General features: G+C 36.4%; 1 protein-coding gene and 1 pseudogene across 1 annotated transcript in view; both read right to left on the minus strand.

The window, feature by feature from the left end:
• Positions 1-1,851: 1,851 nt before the first annotated feature.
• On the minus strand, positions 1,852-2,145 carry LOC124095217 (ubiquitin-conjugating enzyme E2 variant 1-like; annotated as a pseudogene).
• Positions 2,146-9,524: 7,379 nt separating this feature from the next.
• Positions 9,525-23,894, minus strand: part of LOC124094607 (zinc finger MYM-type protein 5) — a 36,929-nt gene continuing 22,559 nt past the window's right edge. Inside the window, exons 5-8 of the mRNA XM_058580612.1 lie at positions 22,858-23,143; positions 22,125-22,287; positions 20,641-20,850; positions 9,525-10,820 (exon numbers count right to left, since the gene is read on the minus strand). Coding sequence (XP_058436595.1) covers positions 10,068-10,820; positions 20,641-20,850; positions 22,125-22,287; positions 22,858-23,143 — 1,412 coding nt within the window. The 3' untranslated portion in view covers positions 9,525-10,067. The remainder of the gene's footprint in view (positions 10,821-20,640; positions 20,851-22,124; positions 22,288-22,857; positions 23,144-23,894) is intronic.

Raw genomic sequence — 23,894 nt, forward strand, 5'->3', positions numbered from 1 at the left:
TTGAGGAAAACTCCATAGGATTTGACTCCTGATTGACTTGGCAGAGGGAAAAGATATATATATATATATATATATATAAAATAAAGCTGAGAAATTAAGCAAGGTGTCATACTGTGCTTACTAATAATACTCGAAATAAATGATTAAAATTAGAACAGTGTGGATATGGGTACAAATCAGTGGTAGTGGTAGTGCTTGCCTACCATGCACAAGGCCCTGAATTCAATCCCTATCACTACAAAATTATAAGAGAAACAGCTGAGGCCTATAAGAGTGAAGAGAGGTAAAATGAGTCAAATCATAGTAGTGTGTGATTTTGAATAAATTTAGATTATGAAAATCCTTGTCTCAATAAACATTTGTTTTTAAAGTCAGGCACAATGGCACAGGCCTATAATCTCAGCATCTTGGGAAGCTGAGGCAGGAGGATTACAAATTCAAAATCAAACTTAGCAATTTAGCAAGGCCCTAAACAACTTAGCAAGACCCTATCTCAAAATAAAAAATAAAAAGGGCTAGGGATATGGATCAGTGGTTAAGTGCCCCTGAGTTCCAACATTGGTACCAAAAAAAAAAATTTGTGTGTGTGTGTATTTATGTGTATGATAAACCACCATATTTTTCAAAAACAGTTTCATAAATGGAATGTCATAATTTTACATTTGCAATTCTTTTTTAGTAGAAAACTGCAGGGCTGTCATATTGGTTTCTGTATTCAATCTGAAACAAATATTGTTTGCTTTATATGCTTATATATTATTTTTCTTTAAAAAGGAGTATTTTAATAGCCTTGTCATATTATTGTGGCTATTCTCTGATACTGCACCAAAAATGTAACAAGTGGTATTTTCTTAAATATTAGCTGCAAGTAGAATCTGAAATCATATCCATGAACTTTTTATTCTGTTTACATCAAAATCCAATGGTTTAGGCTTGTGGTTTGAATTCATTTTTACCCTGGCATGAATTTGAAACATCTGAAATTATGGATTCATTGAATGATACAATTTTCCAAAATGCTGTCACTTCATTGTATAATAACATATAAAATTACATTTGTTAATGTCATCATTGAGCTCACCAGAAAATTCTTGAAGTATCAGAAAACTATAAAGTTCAAAACAAAATATAAAAAGGGCCTGGGATGTAGCTCAGTGTAGAGCATTCCGAGGTTTAATCCCCAATACTGCCAAAAAAAAAAAAGTTCCATTTGCAATTCAAACAATCACAAGGGTAATTTCCTCAAAACAATCATCATACTTTGGAACTCTGCAGAAGTTCTCCATGTCTATTTCCCATTTGGTATGGTTTGAGTTCATCCTCCAAAGTTCATGTGTTAGAAATTTAATCCCCAATGCAATAGTGTTGAGAGGTGGGACTATTAGGAGGTGATTAGGTCATGATGTTTCTGTCTTCATGCATAGATTAACGCTGTTATTAATTATAGTGGGAGTAATTTTTGTTACTATAGCACAACATATATTTCAAATGGATAAAAAAATTAGTATGATTTATAGCATCTTAAGACACATTGCCTGGGCTGGGGATGTAGCTCAAGTGGTAGCACGCTTGCTTGGCATGCATGCGGCCTGGGTTCGATCCTCAGCACCATGTACAAACAAAGATGTTGTGTCCGTCAATAACTGAAAAATAAATGTTAAAGTTCTCTCTCTCTCCCCCTCTCTCTCTGCCTCTCTCTCTCTCTTAAAAAAAAAAAAAGACACATTGCCTTTGAATGGGAGCTTCCTTTCTATTACTTTCAGATCTACAACAGGTGTCTAGAAAATTTGCTACTGTGGAAAATGAAGGCTACTTTAATTGAATGTGAGGAGGGCCTGTATTTTTTTTTAATTAGTTGCTATAACACTGTTCTTCTGGTGGTTGAGAGAGTTTCATATTTTCTTTAGACATCATTAAGCCCAGCAGTTCTTACAGAATAACTTTGATGCTACATGAATTCTGTCATTTTTCTAGCACTGATATGGCTCTTGGGTTCACCACTTCATTAGGACTGCTAATTCTATTCATATTAATTTTTGTTACAAATCTTGTAAAGAAGGGGGGTGCTTCTGGGTATTTAGGTCCACATTCTATTTTAAAGCTGTATATTAGGTTTTCATAAATTGTGCCCATGGTGGCTGCCATATTCCTTTGCTATGGCTCAAAGTCCTGCAGAAATACATTCGTGACAAAAAGGATGAGTTTGACCCAATTCCCATTCATTCTTGCTCTTTCTTGTCCTTTCTTGTATTCTGCCATGGGATGACAAGTTCAAAGGCTCTTTGCAAGATGCCATCATCATACCTTTGGACTTCTAAGCCTCCAGAACTAGGTGCTAAATAAATATTTGTTCTTTATAAATATCTTAGTTTTACTGGGCAAGGTGGGGCCCATCTGTAATCCCAGAAATTTGGGAGGTTTAGGAAGAATTGCAAATTCAAGGTCAGTCTCAGCAATTTAGCAAGGCCCTAAGCAATTTAGGGAAACAAAAAGAGCTGGGGATTGAATTTGGGTCATAGCTCAGTGGTAGAGTGTTTGCCTAGCATATGTGAGGCACTGGGTTCAATTCTCAGCACAACATATAAATAAATAAAATAAGGGTCCATTGACGACTAAAAATATATTTTAAAAAAAGGGTGGGGGAGGGTTGGGGATATGGCTCAGTTGGTATAGTGCTTGCCTTGCATGCATTAAAGGCCATGGGTTCAATCCCCAGCACCACCAAAAAAATAAATTAATTAATTAAAAGATTTGTGTCAGGGGATCGGTGTTGGGGATGTAGCTCAGTGGTAGAGCGCCCCTGTGTTCAATCCATAGTACTGCAACATACAACCTATAACAAAAACCTCATCTGGCTGGGCGCAGTGGTGCATGCCTGTAATTCCAGCAACTCGCAAGTGTGAGGCCAGCCTCAGCAACTGTCTCAAAATAAAAAAATAAAAAGGGCTGGGAATGTGGCCCAGTAGTAAAGTGTCCCTGGATTCATACCCTGGTATCCTTCCAAAAAAGAAAATATGACACTTGTGATACTTTGTGTGATAAAATGGCATCTTAGCCTATTTACTGTTATAACAGAAAACAGAGTACCCAAGACTAGGAGTGTTTTTTTTTAGAGGGACAGGGTACTGGGGATTGAACCCAGGAGTGCTTAACCACTGAGTCACACATAGGCAGCATTTTTATTTTTTGAGACAGGGTCTCACTAAATTGCTGACACTGGCCTCACACTTGCAATCCTCCTACTTCAGCCTCCTAAACCACTGGGATTACAGGAGTGTATCACCCCATCTGGCGCAAAACAGATTTTACCATTAGAAGTAACTACACTGTTGAAGTATTAGCATGATTAAAGTGAAGATTCTTTTAATTGATGCCCTTCCATGTATTCTTCATCTTCAAACCTTTTTTCTTTCTTTCTTTCTTTTTTTCAGTACTGGTGATTGAACCCAGGACCTAGCACACGCAAGGTCAAGTGCTTTACCACTGTCCTATATCCCCCAAACTTTTTAAAATGTTTTATTTTGAAATGGGGTCTGTCTAAATTGACCAGACTCACCTAGAACTGGAAGTCCTGCTTCAGGCTCCAGAGAAACTGGGATTACAGGTGAGTGCCACCATGCCCAGCTCACCTTCAGTCCTTTTTTTTTTTTTTTTTTTCATTGTGGTACTGGGGATTGAACCTAGGGCCTTATGCATGATAGGCAAGCACTCTACTAACTGAGCTATATCCCCAGTCCTCACCTTCAACCCTTTTGCAAACATCAGCCAGATAGTATAAAACCAGAATCAGTAGTAATTAACAAAGGTTATTTTGTAAGAAATATGAAGATTACAGAACTATGGATCACTTTCCTTTTATACACCTCCATAAATCTCCTTATATTTGTTGTTGCTCTAACAATAGAGAGTATCAAAGATTTAGTTTATTTTTTAGTATTGGGGATTGAACCCAGCAGTGCTTTACCACTAAGTCACCTCCCCAGTCCTTTTTTCTTTTCTTTTCCTTTTTGGTACCGAGAATTGAACTCAGGGGCACTCAACCATTGAGCCACATCCCCAGCCCTATTTTGTATTTATTTATAGACAGGGTCTCACTGAATTGCTTAGCACCTTGCTGTTGCTGAGGCTGGCTTTGAACTCAAGGTCCTCCTGTATCAGCCTCGAAGCCTCTGGGATTACAGGTGTGGGGCACCATGACCAGCATAAGACTTAGTGATAAATTTAGATTGGGGGTTTCCTATCAAGTTCGCTTCCATTAGAATAAATCTCCATCTCAGAGTTGACACTTGTTTCTAAAAGAAAAATATCCTCTCCACATATCTTAGAAACATCTACTTGTTTTTTCCAAATCTTTATTCAGGTGAGCTTAATCGTGTTAAAGAATCATAAATAGTTTTTCTATATTTTACAATCCTCTGTTTTTTTCTTTTTTTCTGATTTTACTGGGGATTGAACCTGGAATGCTCTACCACTAAAGTATACGCCCAGCCCAGCCTTATTTATTTATTTATTTATTATTTATGTATGTGGTACTGGGGAAGGAACCCAGTGATGCATTACAACTGAGATACATCCCACCCCTCCACCATTCAAAAAATACTTTTTAAATTGTGGATGGACACAATACTTTCATTTTATTCATTTATTTTCATGTGGTGCTGAGGATCGAATCCAGTACCTCACATGTGCTAAGCAAGTGCTCTACCTCTGAGCTACAACTCCAGCCCCCACAAACCCTTTTAAGACAGCATCTCCCTAAGTTGCCCAGATGGCCTTGACCTTGAGATCTACAATATCTTTTTAGTTTTCCAAACTTTTAAATATTCATTTTTTTTTGAAAATCTTGGGCTGTGGCTCTGTGCTTCCAATGTTGTATTTATGTTATTGTTTTATTCATTCACTTTCTCTTCTCTGCCTTGGACTCTTCCATTGATTACCTTTTATATACATGCTTTTCCAACGGCACAATCTTTATCAGTTGAAAATAATTTTACAAACCCCTGTATACTTATACCTGTATTTGCTGATTACATATATCTATACTTGTGTTATCATATATCTATCTACCCATCTATTCATTAATCCATCTTATTTTTTGGTACATTTCAAAGTATGTAGTATGTACCTTGTTTTGAAGTAACATGTTGCAGTTGTGATGCTTTCTGAGAATTTTTTTGGTGTGATTTCATTATCTCTTTCTGTTCTTTTATTCTTCCCCTCCCTTTTATCTATCTATCTATCTATCTATCTATCCATCCATCCAACCAAACCAGGAATTGAACCTAGGAGCGCTTAACCACTGAGCCACATCTCCAGCCCTTTTTATATTTATTTGGAAACAAGGTCTCACTAAGTTGCTTAAGGTCTCGCTAAATTGCAGAGACTGGCTTTGAACTTGAGATCCTCCTGTGTTAGCCTCTGGAGTTGCTGGGATTACAGGTGTGTGCCTCTGTGCCCAGCTCTCTTTCTGTGGTCTTGGGGATGGAACCCAAGGCCTTATACACAATAAACATGCATTCTTGCACTGAGGTATATACCTCAAGCCCCGTCTCTTATGGCTTTTAATTTTTAAGAGTTTGCTTTTTTTCTTTCAATACCTTTATTTCTATTTATTTTAACTGTGCTGAGGATCAAACCCAGTGCTTCATACATGCTAGGCAAGCACTCTACCACTGAGCCACAACCCCATCCCTTGTCTTTTAATTTTGCATAGGGTTTGGCCTTGATATTTTTTCTGTTGCTCACTTGAAGGCAAATTTATTTTCCCCAAATTAAGCTGTGTAACTCAAAAGCTGTTGTATCTCAGAGTTCTTTTGGTCTGTTTCGCATAGTATTAAAAAAAATCTTTTGTCAACCTGCTTTCTAAGATAACCTCTATTATCCTTGTAATGTTTTTATCCAAAACCTCTTTGATTGGTTTCTAACCTGCTCAATTTTGATTGCTCTAAATAAGTTCTTGTCCTGAAAGGAACTCTTCACTGTTCAGTTTCAGGACTTTATAAGGTCTTCTTCTGAGTTCCTTATACTAATCAGTTACTGGATTAAGAGAAGATCTTTGTCTCAGCTGTTCTCAAACTGACCTTCTGGACCTTTCAGTGAACATCTATTGCCTCTCTTGGGATTCTTCTATTCTCATATTCATCAAATGCCCTTTGCTTGTTTTCTCCTATATAGGCAGCTGGTAACACTCAGAACTTGTCCTTGGTGATTGTCTCCATCCCCTTTTGTGGGAACATCTTTTTTTCCTCCTGGTATTGAGGATTGAACCAAGGGCCTTACACATGTAGAGGTGTATCCACAGTCCTATTTAATTAATTAATTTATTTAGAGAAATGGTCTAATTTGCATTGACTGGCCTCAAACTTGCAGTTCTCCTGCCTTGGCCTCCCAAATTACTGAAGAATGTTCGGGATTATAGGTATGGGCCACCACATCTAGCTTGAGGGGAAATCTTGACACCTAGGAAATAGGTGTCTATGTTGTCCAGGCTGACCTCCAACTCCTAGGGATCTTCCTGCCTCAACTCATAAGTAGCTGGGGCTACAGATAGGCACATGCCACCATGCACAGCTTCTATTTGCTTTTTTTTTTTTTTAAATATTTGTTTTTTAGGTATATATGGGTACAACACAATGCCTTTATTTTTATGTGGTGCTGAGGATTGAACCGGGGTCCCACCCGTGCTAGGGGAACGCTCTACCGCTGAGCCACAATCCCAGCCCCTTCTATTTGCTTTTTTAATGGCAATTAGAGAATATCCAAAACTCTGAAGCCACTGCCACCTTCCAGATGTTCTTAAGTTTTAATGAAGGCCAATTTGTCAATCCTCTTAAAAAAATAATTACTGCTTTTTTGGGTCTCCCTTAAGACCTTCTTGCTGATACCAAGATTACGAAAATATTTTCTCGTTTTCTTACAGAACTTTACTTTTCATATCTAGGTCTATAATCAATTGCAGATACATTTCTTTGTATAGTGTAACATGGGAATCAGCATTTTATTTATTTATTTATTTTTGTGATGCTGGGGATTGAACTCAGGGCCCTGTGTGTGGGAGACAAGCATTCTACCAATTGAGCTAAATCCCTAGCCCAACATTTACTTTTTCATATGGATATTCAATTAATCTAGCACCATTTATTAACAAGATCATCCTTTCATCACTGAAATACAATGATGCCTTTGCTGTTAAGTCAGGTCATTATATATGTATAGTTTTGTTTTGGGGCTTTCTGTTCTCTATTTAATTGATCTATTTGTTTATACTTATATAACAACAGCAGACTTAACTGTGACTTTATGATATGATAGACTAGGGATACAGCCTCTAAATGTATTATTTCAAGAATGTCTTACCTATTATTATTCTAAGATTTTGCATTTCTGATAAATTTCAGAATTAGTTGATCATTTTCCACCCCAAAATTTGATAAATTTCTGTTGTTTTAAATTAAAAAAAAAAAAAAAAAAGAAGCTGGGCACAGTGGCGCACGCCTGTAATCCCAGTGGTTTGGGAGGCTGAGACAGGAGAATTGCGAGTTCAAAGCCAGCCTTAGCAACTTCAAGGACCTAAGCAATTCAGTGAGACCCTGTCTTTAAATAAACTACAAAATAGGGCTGGGGATGTGGCTCAGTGGTTGAGTGCCCCTGAGTTCAATCCGTGGTACAAAAAATATATAAATAAATAAATAAATTCGATTTTACTGCAATAGTGTTGAATCTAGACCAGCATTGGACGAACTGACATCTTGATGTTAATATTAAGTCTTCAAAGTTAGGAATATAGTATATTTCTTCCTTTACTCATCCTCACATTCCCACCAGTACTGTTAATGGAACCCATGTCTCCATGTATGCTACACAAGGGCTGGACCACTGAACTAAATCCCTAGATCCCAGGTTTTCTTTAATCTAGTTTAATAGGCTTTTGTGGAGATTATGCATAAACTTTTTTTTTAAAATATGTATTTTTTAGTTCTCGGCGGACATAACATCTTTGTTTGTATGTGGTGCAGAGGATCAAACCCGGGCCTCACGCATGCCAGGCGAGCACGCTACCGCTTGAGCCACATCCCCAGCCCCTATGCATAAACTTCACAAAGATTATTCCTGTATACGATTTTTTAGATGCTATTGTAAAAAATATTTAATTTCCTCTATTCCTAATAAATACAATTAATTTTTTAATATATTGGCCAAATTCCCTATTAATCTTAATTTGCCACAGTCTTTCGGGTTTTCTGTATATAGACATGTCCAGTGAAAGTAAATTTATTCTATTTTTAATATTTTTTTATTTGTGGAACTGACTAGAATCCCAAGGAATGCTGAACAGAAGTGATAATACTGATCATCTTGGTCTTATTTCTGAGTTCTGAGAAGAATATTTCATTATTAAGCATTTTAGTTGCAGATTTGTTTATTGTTGTTTGCAGTGCTGGGGATTGAACAAGACCTCAAGCATACTAGGCAAGCACTCTACCACAAAATTCACAGCCTCTAGTTGTAGATTTTTCATTCTTATCTGATTTTTGAATTTATCATCTGGCTATTTCTGGCTTTATAAAACAAATTGGGGCCAGACATAGTGGTGTGTGCCTATAATCCCAGATATTCTGATGGGGCTGAGGTAGTAGGATCACAAGTTTAAGGCAACTTAGGGAGACCCTGTCTCAAAATAAAAAGGGCTGGGGATGTAATTCAGTGGTAGAGTGCCCCTGTGTTCAATGCCCAGCACCACAGGGAGGGGGAAAAAGAAAAGAATGTTATCTTCTTATCAAATACAACTGTTTCACAAGAAAAGCCTTGAAAGTATAAGCCCAAGTATATGTAAGATTTTAATATGATAAAACTGGCATCAGATGGGGCTGGGGATATGGCTCACATGGTAGAGTGCTTGCCTCACATACATAAGGCCCTGAGTTCAATCCCCAGCACCACCAACCAACCAACCAACAAAAAACTGGCATCAGAGAGGGGGGAAAAAAAAAAGAGAGAGAATTACTTCCAGGCACAGTGGCACATGCCTGTAATCCCAGCAGCTTGAGAGGCTGAGGCAGGAGGATCCCAAGTTCAAAGCTGGCCTCAGCAATTTAGCAAGGCCCAGTCTCAAAATAAAAAATAAAAAAGGGATAAGGATGTAGCCTGGGTTCAATTCCTGATTTAAAAAAAAAAAAAAAAAGAATTACTAAATTCATAGTGATGAGGACACTAGCTGACCGTATCAAAAAAAAAATTAAATCTATTTCAAATTTCATGTATGTATGTATGTATATATATATATATATATATATATATATATAGAGAGAGAGAGAGAGAGAGAGAGAGAGAGAGAGAGTGTCATCTTTCACAGGAAGAACAAACTAACCCCAATACAGAAAAATTAACTTGATATATTTTTATTTTAATATTTCTTATATTTGAATCAACAAAAAATAGGAATATATTCTTTATGCTTATAGTTCTCATACAACAAAAGCTAAACATTTACAAATTAAATTTTTAACAAAAATATAAAACAAAAATGCAAATTAGTCATCTTAATTTATTTAATATAAGAAATAATGCTGTTTTGCTCAGATAGAAAAATGTTTTGTTCAAAAGAAATAAATCAAATATTTGGTTTAACAGTAAAAAGCTGTAGTTTCAGATTCCATTCTGTTCTTAAACAATGTTTTTACTTTAATGACAATGATTGTTCACACAGGTATCTTATTCAAAATGGCATTAATAATTTCAAGTCTTTCCTTTCTTTTTCATAGTAACCAGGAATATTAAACTCCTTGTAAACATGACACTTCTTAAATATCAATTTTAAAAACATGAGAATTGACAGACTGACAATTGAAAACTATACTTAGTAAAATCTGCGATAATAACTACTGAATCCAATTAGTTGTAGATATGAATAGGAACATTCTTGACTATTTGCTATTATACTTATTGCTAATGAACTGTTGTAAGTTACTCTGTATAGGAGACTCACAACTTAAGGGTACTAACTTATGGTACAGCTCTTTTCTGAGTAATGCTAAGACACTGTCATGTCAAAATCCAAATCAGGTATGTTAAGTATACAACAGCTGTACACCATCATTCTTCTCATCTTCATAGAATCTATGTTTTCCAGCTTCATTAGTTTTATTTTTTTTCAAATCAGATTTTAATTTTGAATACTTAACACTATTATTGATGTGCATTTCACTTTCTTCATGTTTACTAAGAATATGTGATAAATGCTGCCAATCTTTGCATCCATTCTCATTTTTCAATTGATTTTTTCCTTCTCCAAAGAGTTTGCAATACAGGCAAAACACAGAATCTTTTGAGGTTGAATAAAGTAGCCAGGATCTAGTTGCTTTTTCACCACTTGGAAGAATTCGTGTATAATAAGTTTCTGAAAACTTTCTCCCTGTATTGTCTTTTGGAAAGTTAAAATTTCTTACTTGAGGTGGATCATTTTCAACAAGAGTATCCCGTTGTTTAATATTCAGAATTCGGGGCCATGTACCTGGATCTGCAGAAAGCACAACTGGTATAATGGAATCTTCTGAAGTTTTGTTTTCCAGTTGCTCTTGAAATTTATCAGCTATGGCTGACATGGAAGAAAGTAAATTCACATTCTGTTTGTTCAGTAATGTATCTGGGGTACATTCTGCTGAAACCTGTAGTTCCAAACTCTTTTCCTTTTTTTCTGGTATTCCTTCTATTTTTTCCAAAAGTGTATTTGATGATCCATATAATTTTCTTTCATTTTCTTCTCTGATGGCATTCCTTTTTCTGTTTTCTAATGCTGATGCTTTTGATTTTGCTTCTGTCATCTGAGAATAAATAAGAGATTACAACTTCATTTTAAAAACTTTTTTTAAAACTATTTTTTAGTTGTTGATGTGCCTTTATTTTACTTATCTGTATGTGGTATTGAGAATCAAACTCAGTGCCTCACGCATGCTAGGCAAGCACACTACCACTGAGCCACAACGCCAGCCCCCCATTTTAAATTCTTTTTTTTTTCTTTTTTTAGTTGTAGCTGGACACAATATCTTTATTTATTTTTATGTGGTGCTGAGGATCAAACCCAGTGTCTAACACATGCAAGGCGGGCACTCTACACTGAGCTACAGCGTCAGCCCTTAAATTCTTAACATTTCAAAAATTAATGTATATAGGAATGCCCAATAAGCACACGAAATGATACTCATCATTAGCAATCAAAGAAATGCAAATCAAAACAATAAAGCACACCACTTCCCATTTATAAGGATGACTACAATAAACAGACAATTATAAATGTTGATAAGGATGTAGAGAACTAGATAGGGGAGGTGATCCATACTTATAATCCCAGATACTATGGAGGCTGAGACAGGAGGATCACAAGTTGGAGGCCAGCCTGGGAAATTTAGCAAGACCTTAACTTAAAAAAAAAAAAAAAGGCTGGGGATATAGCTCAGTAGCAGAGCACTTGTATAACCTGTGGAAGGCCTGGTACTCAATCCTCAGTACTGGGGAAAATATCCAACTAGAACCTCCCTAAGGTGCTGGTGGGAATATAAAATGATGTATCTGCTGTTGCAGTTTGTCAGGCATGGTGGTGCAAGCCTGTAATCCCAGCGGCTGGGGAAGCTGAGGCAGGAGGATGCCAAGTTCAAAGCCAGCCTTAGCAACTTAGCAAGGCCCTCCGCAACTGGTTATGTGCCCCTGGGTTCAATCCCTGGTACCAAACATACAAAAAAAGTATGCCAGTTTCTCTGATGTTTAAACAGTCATTACATGACCAAGTAATTCTATTCCAAGCTATTCCACTCAAGGTAAATACAAAAACATAAGCCCACACAAAAACACATAAATGTTCACAGCAATTGTATTCCTAAGAGAAAAAAATTGAAATAATTCTAATGTCTGTCACAAATAATGGGTAGGAAAATACAGTGTTAGCCATTCAATGGACAGTATGGCAATAAAAACAAATGAAGTACTAATAGGTATTACAACACAGATGAACCCTGAAAACAGTAGCATACATGAAAGAAGTCTGTTAGAAAATACCTCATTTTAAGTCCACTGATGTCAAATTTCAAGAACAGGCAAATTTATAGACAGAAGGTAAATTTTAGTTGTCTAGGATTTGTGTGTTGGGGGGGAGAGAATGGCAATTGATTTTTGTGTAGGAGGTTACTGGGGACTGAATTCAGGGGCACTCAACCACTGATCCACCTTCCCAGCCCTATTTTGCTTTTTATTTTAGAGACAGGGTCTCACTGAGTTGCTTAGTTCCTCACCAAGGCTGAGTCTGGCTTGAACTTGCAATCCTCCCGTCTCAGGCCTCCCTTACTGCTGGAATTACAGGCATGTGCCACCACGCCCAGCTTGCAATTGACTTTTAAGAGATGGGGTTTAGTGGTAAGAATGTTTTAAAATTATCTATGGTGGGGGCTGGGGTTGTGGCTCAGTGGTAGAGGGCTCTCCTAGCGTGTAAAGGGCCCTGGGTTCGATCCTCAGCACCACATAAAAAATAAATAAATAAAAACAAAGATATTGTGTACAACTACAACTAAAAAAAATAATTAAAAAATATTAAATAAAATAAAATTATCTCTGGCAAATTGTAGGGTATGTTAATTATATCCCAATAAAATTTGTATAAAATTCATGTAAAGGTCAATAAAATTAAAATTCATTAATTCATTGTGGTACTGGGGATTGATCCTAGGGTGTGCTACCTATATCCCCAACAATTTTCATATATATATATATATATATATATATATATATATATATATATATTTTATATTATTTTTTCATATATAGCTATATCCCCAACAATTTTCATTTTCAGTTTGAGACAGTCTTACTAAGTGGCCCAGTCTGGCCTCAATCTTAGGATTCTCCTGCCTCAGCCACCTGAGTTGCTGAGATTACAGGTGTGTGCCACCACACCCCACAAAACAGCAATTACTTGGAGCAGTGAAACTGCCATAAAGAATTCCTTCAAGGGGCTGGGGATGTGGCTCCAGCGGTAGCACGCTTGCCTGGCATGCATGTGCCCCGGGTTCGATCCTCAGCACCACATACCAACAAAGATGTTGTGTCCGCTGAGAACTGAAAAATATTAAAAAAAAATTCTCTCTCTCTCTCTTAAAAAAAAAAGAATTCCTTCAATACCATACATGCACACATGTATGACATGAGAGAACTCTCAATTTTAGAAATACTTTTATTTTGAAACACGGTCTCCCTATGTTGTCCAAGCTAGTCTGGAACTTCTTAGACTCTTAAAAGCACATATATTACTATTTTTTCTTTAAAAATTTTTAATTTTAATTTGTTATTTAACAGAATGCATTACAATTCATATTATACATATAGAGCACAACTTTTTATGTCTCTGGTTGTACACAAAGTAGAGTCACATTCTTCATGTCTTCATACATGTACTTAGGGTACTGATGACCATCGTATTCCACCATCTTTCCTACCCCTATGTCTCCTCCCTAGCCCTCCCTCCCCTTTTCCCCTCTGCCCTATCTAGAGTTCATTTAATCTTCCCACCCACCCACCCCCGTAGCATATTATGAATTAGCATCCATAAATCAGAGAAATCATTCAGCATTTTTTTAGATTTTTCATTATAGATGGACACAATACCTTTATTTTATTTATTTATTTTTTAATGTGGTACTGAGAATCAAACCCAGTGCCTCACACGTGCTAGGCAAGTGCTCTACCACTGAGCCACAACCCAAGCCCACATATTTTTTTTAAAATATATTTTTAGTTGTGGACAAAAATGAATAAAGATACTGTGTGTTTATGTGGTGCTGGGGACAGAACCCAGTGCCTCACACATGCGAGGCAGGTGCTCCACCACTGAGCCCCAGCCCCCCAGATTATTTTTTCATATATATATATATATATACACACACACACACATACACACACACACTCTTTAATAATTTTTTTTTAGTTGTAGTTGGACATAATACCTTTATTTTATTAATTTATATGTGGTGCTGAGGATCGAACCCAAGGCCTCACACATGTTAGGCAAGCACTTTACCGCTGAGCCACAACCCCAGCTCCTTGATGTTATATTAAACACTATAAATTCAAAGCAGAATGTTATACATTGATACTTTTTCACCAAAATGTCAAGTCTATCAGACAAATTTAATTTTGATTTTTATTTTATTGCCATCAACTGACATCTATAATAAAAACACACTATTTTTTTTTTAATATTTATTTTTTAGTTTTCGGCGGACACAACATCTTTGTTTGTATGTGGTGCTGAGGATCGAACCCAGGCCACACGCATGCCAGGTGAGCGCGCTACCGCTTGAGCCACATCCCCAGCCCCAAAAAACACACTATTTTGGTGTCAATTAAATAATAATAGAAATATAATAAAATGCAGAAATGGTTCAAAATAACAAAGATGTATGAGATGTGAATGGTATCCTCTTAGCTATATATAACACAAACTGAACACCATTTAATTCTGAAAGCAACATGGCAGCACAGAAGTAAAAAGAAAAAGGCAGATAAATGATAGATTTGTACTTCAGAAAGACTACTCTGATTTTGTTATGAATTTCCAACAGTAAGTATGTAAGAATAGAAGTACAGGTCAGTCAAGAAGCCATGGTGATAAGTCTGGCGAGAAATGATGGTAACTATGTCAGGATTATAGCATTAGAAATAGGATTGAGTGAAACATGTTTAGGAATAGAATCTGAATTAGTAAGTGATTAAATGGCCATGGGGATCAAGGAAGAAGGAAAAGTAAAGAATGAACATCTGATTGGATCATGGGGTCAGTTAGTGATACGGGAAAGAAGGAAATCAGGTTTAAGATAGTCTAAGATATATGTAGAATATTCAGAGAAAGAGTATAAAAGGATACATTTGCCTAAACTCAAGAGAGAAATACAAACTGGAAATATGTATTTGGAAATCATCAAAATATGTTAAACAAAACCATGGGACTGGAAGGGCTACTGAATGAGACAAAAGCCCAAGTTTAGGTCTTTTCTCTTTCCTTCCTGCATTTCTTGGTAAAGAATTGAGATTTTACAGTTCTCAATGGACAGGGTTATGGCTCAGTGGTAGAGTGCCTGCCTGGCATGAGTGAAGCACTGGGTTTGATCCTCAGCACCACAAATAAACAAACGAACAAACAAATAAATAAAGCTATTATGTTCATCTACAACTAAAAAAAAAAAATTACTTAAAAGAGGAAAAATTTATTTTGGTTCATAGTTCAAAGATCTTACTTAGTCCATCGTTGGCTTACTCCACTGTTCTGGGTGAAGCAGAATACCATGGCAGGTATTCCAATACCGGGGTGTTGAGCTGTTCAGCTCAAGGCAGCTGGGAAGCAGAAGGGTGGGGTGTATGTGTGGAGTGGCAGGGGCCAGGGTCAGATAAAGTGTCCAGGGCCATGCCCCCAGTGAACCTACTTCCTCCAGCCATGCCCTACCTACCTACAATTACCACCATTCAAATTATTAATCTATCAAATGGATTATTCCACTGTTGATGTTTCAATCAATGTCTAAAATCCCTGCTTCTGAACCTTGCTGCACTAGGGACCACATTTTCAACATAGGAGCTTTTGAGGGGATATTCCAAACCCAAACAATAACAAGAGACCAACTGGGCAACAGTGAGACCCCCCAACTCAAAAAACAAAAATCTATTAGGTTTGCTACTCATGAGATTACTAAACTGAAAATTTATGACCTTTGGGGATAAGATGTGTATAATTATATATTCCTATTGAAAGCAATAGTACACATTAAAAGCAAGTGCTAAGGAACTCAGTGAGACCCTGTCTCTAAATAAAATACAAAACAGGGCTGGGGATGTGGCTCAGTGGTCAAGTGCCCTTGAATTCAATCTCTGGTACCAAAAATCAATCAATCAATCAATCAACTAACCAACCAACCAACCAACTAGTTAAACCAAGTTAACTAAAACAAATAACAGTCCTCTATCCCTCTACTCATTTCCCCTTTCTGCAAAGTTAGGGTTAACCAAAAATACAGCTTTTAAACTGTGGGGTTTTTTTTTCTTTTGGTGTATGTGTGTGTGTGTGTGTGTGTGTGTGTGTGTTGCTGGGGATCAAACCTAGGACCATACTCACGCTAGGCAAGCGCTCTATTCCTAAATTACAGCCACGGTCCCTTACTATTTCCACATCTTTTAGTAACTTATTTGTATCTCTAATTACTGATTTTTCCTCCCAGCTTAGAAAGACCAAAATTTAGTTTTCCTTCCTCTCACCAGACTCACCATATACAGTACCCACCTACCCACATATCCTTTGGTTACAAGTTTTTGGGGGCAGTATCCTTTATTTTAAGGGACTATTTCACATTCACTACAGAATGTTTGTTTAGCATCAGCCATGGCTTCTATCCGCTAGATGCTAGCAGCATCCCTCAAGATATGACTGTAAAAAAAAATGTCCCAACATTGCCAAATGCCCTCAAAGGGGTCAAAATCAACCCCTGATTGAGAACCAGTGGCTTAGATGTGGAGATTCAGTCTTTACATTTTATGACTATGTATGTGATTCAACAAAAAGTCACTAATTGCAAGATTTCAGCTTTTTTTTTTTTTTTTTTTTAAATTTGGGGGGTGGAGTACCAGGTATTGAGCTGGAGCACTTAACCTTTGAGCCACAACTCCAATTTTTTTTTTTAATTTTTTTTTTTTTTAAATTTTGAGACAAGGCTTTGCTAAATTTCTGAGGCTAGCTTTGAATTTGTAATCCTTCTGCCTTAGCCTCTGGAGCCACTGGGATTACAGGCATGCACCACTGTGCCCAGCAAGATTTCAGTTTTAAGATCTTCATATCACAATGCACAAAGATGTTTTCAGATGTCTTTGTCAAGTTGTAGTTAACAGATACAACAAAAAATATTACTACTTAGTTCTTTTTTCCTTTGTTGGGCTTTGTAGAAGGACTACTATTAATTACTTCAAAATATTTACCTACTGTGTGGGAGAAAAGCATGTTTTTGAAACTTCTGTAGTATAGCAGAATATGATGCCTGTTTGCAAAGTGACTGTGAATTACTTTGCATTACTCAAAAATGAAATATTGTATTTCAGACTTTCTTCTAGGGGATTAGAATGGTAGGTAATGAAGTTACTCAAGAAAGTCTGAGACAGGTACAATGGCCCACACCTGTAATTCTAGCACCTCAGAAGACTAAGGCAGAAGGATCTCAAATTTGAAGGCAGTCTGGTTAACTCAGTGAGATTTGTCACAAAATAAAATGAAAAGGTTTGGAAATGTAAACAGCATTTGCTTAGCACATGTGTGAAGCCCCGAGTTCAATCTCCAGTACAGAAAAAGAAAAAAATTAAAAATGTGGATATAAGGCTGCTGTCTATTTGAACTATGTATCTGCCAATTTTTACACCTTCTGATATTACTTTTTTAATATTTATTTTTTAGCTTCAGATGATCATAATACACGATACCTTTATTTTTCATTTATGTGGTGCTGAGGATTGAACCCAGTGCCTCATACATGCTAGGTGAGCACTCTACCACTGAGCCACAACCCTAGCCCCTAATATTACTTTTTTTAAAAATATTTTTTAGTTTTAGTTGGACACAATACCTTTATTTTTTACTTACTTATTTTTATGTGGTCCTGAGGATCGAACCCAGCACCTTGCACGTGCTAGGTGAGTACTCTACCACTGAGCCACAACCCTAGCCCCAGATATTACTTTTGTCATGCACTATTTTTTAAAAGTATTTTTTAGTTTTTTTAGGTGGACACAATATCTTTATTTTATTTTTATGTGGTGCTGAGGATCGAACCCAATGCCTCACACACGCCAGGCAAGCATACTACCACTTGAGCCACATCCCCAACTCCTTCATGCACTATTTTTAAAAGATAACATTTAAAAAATTTTTCATCTATTATCAAATTGTTCACTATGCTCTTCTATAGGCCACCTCCAAAAGCATTGATGAATATTAGGAACAGTATACATAAAGATAGCATAAGTCTTCCCTGAAAAACAAATTAAGCAATTATGTACCATGAATCAAAATGCATTCTGCTGTCATGTATACCTAATTAGAATAAGTAAATAAATAATAAAAGAAAGAGTTGCTATTAACCATCCTCTTATTTTATTTTAATAATAAAATACATTTATCCTGGGGGGAAGAAAAACTTAAAAGTGAACTATCGGTATTTATTGTTTGTTCTATTTAATAAACCTAGCACTTGAGGGTTAATTCCTCCTAAAGCTAATTATGTAAATCCTATCAGTGAAATGGGATTAAAAATATTAGTTATGTTTGATTCACTTCAACTTAATTTTTGTATATGGAATAAAATGGAATCAAATTTATTTCCATGCCTCACACGTGTGAGATCCTGGGTTCGATCCTCAGCACCACATAAAAATAAATAAGTGAAATAAAGGTATTGTGTCCACCTACAACTAAAAACAAATTTATTTCCATACAAGTGAAAACAATCCTTCAGCATTTTTTTTTGGTACTGGGGATTGAACCTAGAGGTTCAAGATATTAAAAAGCTTCAGTAATCAAGGCATTATAGTATAGTATTGGCATATAAACAAACAGATCGGTGAGCCACATCCACAGGCCCCCAACTTTTTTTTTTTTTTGCAGTGGGGGAGGGTACAGGGGATTTAACACAGGGGCACTGGATCCCAGCCCTATTTTGTATTTTATTTAGGAACAGGGTTCTCACTAAGTGGCTTATAACCGTGCATTTTGCTGAGACTAGCTTTGAACTCATGATTCTCCTGCCTTAGCCTCCCGAGCCACTGGGATTAGAGGTGTTGGCATGGCATGGCACCCAGCCAGCACCATTTGTTAAAAAAAAAAAAAAAAAAAAATCCTTGCTTTTCTCATCAAGATAATTTGGTACCTTCTAAAATCAACTGACTGGTGCTGGGGATAAAGCTTAGTGTAAAGCACTTGCCTAAGCATGCACAAGGCCTGGGTTCAATCTCTAATATTGCAAAAATTAAAAAAAATCAACTGACTATATATGTGTTTCTATTTCTAGACTGTCTTCTATTCCATTGATCTGTTTATATGTTAATACCATACCATAATGCCTTGATCACTGAAACCTTTTAATATCTTTAAATCATGTAATTTATTAATTCCTTAACCCATACCTCACACCATATGCAAAATTAATTTAAGATATATCACAGACTTAAAAATGAAAACTTACAACTAAAAAGCTAGGGCTGGAATGGTAGAGAATCTGCCTTGGGTTCAATCTCCAGCACTACAAAAAAGAAAGCAGCCAGAAGAAAATGTAGGAAAATATCTTTGTAATATTGGTAGGCAAAGATGCCTTTAATGGGATACAAACATTAATCAGAAAAGCAAGTAGTAAATTGAACTTTATAAAAAGTAAAACCTTGTGCTTTTCAAAAGCAACATTAAGAAATGAAAGACAAGTCAGACTGAAAGAAGATCTTCTGAATACATTTATTTAACAAATAACATGTATCCAGAATATTTAAAGAATTCCAACAACTTAGCAATTAAAAGGCAACCCAATTTGATCTGGACATGGTAGTACGTACATATAGTCCCAGCTACTGGGAAAGCTGAGGTAGGACGAGTTCCAGGACAGTCCGGACAACATAAAAAGCTATGGTCTCAAAAAAAAAAAAATAAAAGAGAGAAAGAGAGAGAGACAGACAACTCAAAAATTGTCTGAAGATTTTAAGAGACCGCTACATGTCTGTAATCCCAGTTACTCTGGAGGCTGAGGCAACTTTAAGACCAGGGTGAACAATTAAGCAGGATTGTCTCCAAATAAAAATATAAAACTGTGCGTGGTGGTACATGCCTGCAATCCCAGAAACTCAGGAGGCTGAGGCAGAATGCTCACAAACTGGAGGCTAGCCTCAGCAACTTAGAGAAACTCTGTCTCAAAATAAAAAAAAATTAAAAAGGGCTGGGGATTTCAGTGGTAAGGCATCCCTTGGGTTCAATCTCCAGTACCAAAAAAATTAAATAAATGAGGGTGATAATCAAAAAAATAAAGACTGGGGATGTGGCTCAGTGGTAGCGCCCCTGGATCAGTTTGTAGTGCGCGCGTGCACACACACACACATACCACACAAGAGTTGGATAAAATTATCTTTTGATGAAAAGGGAGTATTGGGTTCTTAGGGAAATGTAAACTAAAACCACAATTAAATCATCATTTTGCCACTAAAGTGGCTTAAATCAAAACAGACAACGCCAAATTTTGATTAAACTGTAGAGTTACTGGATTAAACTGTTAGTGGGAGTACAAAGTGAAGAGAAGAACAATTACTTTTGAAGAAAAAAACATTTAAAACAAGCTTACCTACAATAATGGATAGATTTTAATATTGTAAGACTGAGAATGCAGCTCAGTGTAGAGCACTTGCCTAGCATTTGTGAGTTCAAAACCCAGCATCATGCAATAAATAAATAAAAGATTTCAATACATAGCTGAAATGGTCAGCTCAATAACAGAATGACAAAATGGAACTAGAGAAGATCCTAAGATAAATTTGATTAATATAAGCTAATAGGGTTAAGCCATTACATACTTAATCATTAAAAAGAATTACCTCTTTATATTCATTAACACAACTTTGGGAACAAAATCGCTTCTGTTGACCTCCAATCAGGATATTGTTTCCAGCATTTTTATTGGGCATATACTCTCCACACTGTTCACAGCAGTTCATTATTAGACCATTGGCCAATCTGTACTTATTAAAGCAATGGTTGCTGCATAGCTTGTGTGTTACATTATTAACACTGACTTCATGACGAATCTAAAAGAAAAAACAAAATTAACTAAAATATATGAACCAGGTTAGTAAAAAAAAAAAAAAAAAAAAAAAAGAAAGGCAGTGAAACTAGTTTCTGTAAAAGAAACAAAGAACCTCTAGTAATATCTCAGGGAAAGAAACATTCAGAAAAAAAGATTAAAAAGCATTTCACTGTTCTTTCACTTTTTCTGTTTGTAAAATCAATATTCACAGAGAAAAAGCAATTCCCGAAGGCATTTAAGAATGACAAAACTGGGGCTGGGGTTGTGACTCAGCGGAGAGTGCTCTCACCCAGCATGTGCGAGGCGCTGGATTCAATCCTCAGCACCATATAAAAATAAAGGCACTATGTCCAACTACAATTAAAAAAAAAAAAAGACAAAATTGGATTAGGAATTCTTTTTTTTTTTTTTGGTGGTGGGGTTACCAGGGATTGAACCCAGGGGTGCTTAATCACTGAGCCACATCCCAGCTTTTTTCTTGTGTGTGTGTGGTGTTAGGGATTGAACCCAGGGCCTGTGCACATGAGGTAAGCACTCTACCAACAAGCTATATCCCCAGCCCTCCATTTTTTTTTTTTTTTTGGAGACAGTATCTCACTAAGTTGCTGAGACTGGCTTTGAACTTGATCCTCCCTGCCTCAGTCTCCTGAGTTGCTGGGATTACAGGCATTCTTAATGTTATTAAGTTCACTTCTCTAGAACATTCATAGAAGGGGATATGGGAATAAACATTATCCATGGTCAGGATGGTGTGCCAGTGTATCTATAAGTAAGATAGTTCTCAATGTGGTAATAAATAAAATCATACCCTGATTTGCTCAGCTATTAGATCACCTGAACCAAATATAGTTAACAAAAACAGTATAAAATGAGGACTTCCCGAATGCATGTTTCTTCCTTTTCAGCAACTTGAAAGATGCTGAATCACTTAATTAGTGTTAAAGGAACAGAATGCATTCTGTTTCACATGTTCTTGTATTAGGATCTGTTGCTTCCCTCATGCTCTGAAACTACACTTTTCTTTAATGTTATTACTATGAACAGAAATCTACCACAAATTGTTAAATTATTACAATGAGTTCCATAAAAACAAATGTGTACTTTCCATACTACACATTAGTTAATAAGATAGTTCTAGTATATCCTTATTCCATCTTTTAACTTCGTGATATATATACAGGATATCTACATTAGACAGCAGAGCTTACAAGAGCACTTAAAAGTTACAATTATCCCTGTTAACCTAAATTAACAATTTAGGTATAAAATCCAGACCTCTGTTAATTTACTACAGATTGTACATCTTGACTTATTAAAAAATCCTTTTCTAAGATTCTGGTTGTCTTCATAGGGAGACAAAGATGTACAACAAAATTCTTGGAAGGATTTGCTTGATTCTACTGGAGTAACAATAGTAGCCTTCTTTGTAGGTGCATCTCTGAAACACAAAGGATAGACAATTTAAGACACCGTTTCCTTTATTATTTTTTTTGTACTGTGGATCAAACCCAGGCCTCACACATGCTAAGCAAGCACTCTACCACTAAGCTACAGCCCAGCCCCAAGAACACTGTATTTTAACAAAAAGTAAAATATATGATTAATAATTAACATTTTCATTTTATTATTATTTAACCCTAGGAATCAGCTATAACTTTTGGATATAGTAAAATCTAATCTTGGCTTCATTACCATGAGTTCCTAAATAACACAGAAAGAGAAGGTTCAAAGGTAAAAACACCTTTTGTAGCATAAGAACTTCACCAGTTGTTCAGCTTTGTGGAAACATTCAAACATGCTGGTAATACCTTGGCAGAAATAAGGTGTAAGGGAAAGAGAATATACTTCCATACCTATATTTCACTTTCTTGTTAAGCGGAAGCATAATATAAGAATTCACAGCTCTAACATACTCCAGGTTCATAAACTTTTTCAGCCTTCCAATTGCATGCAGAACATTTATTTTTATTGCTCATATTCAACCATATGGAGAAATGATACTGCTTACTTTTTACATGTAACATTTCGTGTCTTTCGAGCACGTTTATGAGAGAAGGAAGAAAGGCAGGTGGTAGAACAGAAGAGGTGAGCAGATCCTTTTCGTTGATAAGCTGTCTGTCCCTTCTGTAAAGGTTTTTTGCAGTTTGCACAAGTGATTTTAGCTGGTTTAGTAAGTTTTTGTTGGGCTGGAGGCTGGAAATTCTGATTAGGAAGTAAGGCCACTGGATATAAAGAATCCACCCCTGGCTGTTTCTGGTTACGGGGAAATGATGCTGACTGGGAGATCCAAGAATCTTAAAAATGAAAAACACAAGAAAAAGTTATGGAATAAATAAAATTCACATCAGACAAATATTTGAAATTTTCATTTAAGAATTTAAGAGGCAGCATACAAGCATGTGTTGAGGGTTGACAGCCTCAATGAACAATCTAGGATAACTATTCACTTCATATTCCAAGGGAATGATATTTAATTGTGCCAACAATTAATCATGAATACTAGAATTGTGTAATGCTATAGCCATCAGTTATAAATCAGACTTCGCAGGTTCAAACTAAGTTGTGGGCTGGGTACATAGCTCAGTATTAGAGCACTTGCCCAACATATTTGAGGCCTGAGATTCCACTCCAGTATGGCAAAACACAAAAATAAAAGTGTATCTCCTTAATTTACAAGATTATGCAAATACATTAAGCTCATGTTTGTTCTTTTTAGCAATGGAGATTAAACCTAAGGGCAATAGATCACTGAGCCACATCCTCAGGTCTGTTTTTTTTTTTTTTTTGAGACAGGGTCTAGCTAAATTGCCAAGGAACAACTTGAACTTGTAATCCTCCTGCCTCAATCCTGAGTTTATGGGAGTACAAGAGCATAATATCAGGCATGGCTGGCCTTCTTTTTTTTCAAAGTGGTGCTGGGGATTGAATCCAGGATCTTATGCATGCTGGGTGAACACTGAGCTATAACCTCAGCCCCCCCATATTGTGGTTTCTCTGATATAAACTGCAATTACACTTAATTCATTGAACTATTATAAGGAATAA

This window comes from Marmota monax, unplaced genomic scaffold (assembly GCF_021218885.2).
Source record: "Marmota monax isolate L192 unplaced genomic scaffold, Marmota_monax_Labrador192_F-V1.1 WCK01_AAM20220418_F8-fsc00043, whole genome shotgun sequence".
NCBI lineage: Eukaryota > Metazoa > Chordata > Mammalia > Rodentia > Sciuridae > Marmota > Marmota monax.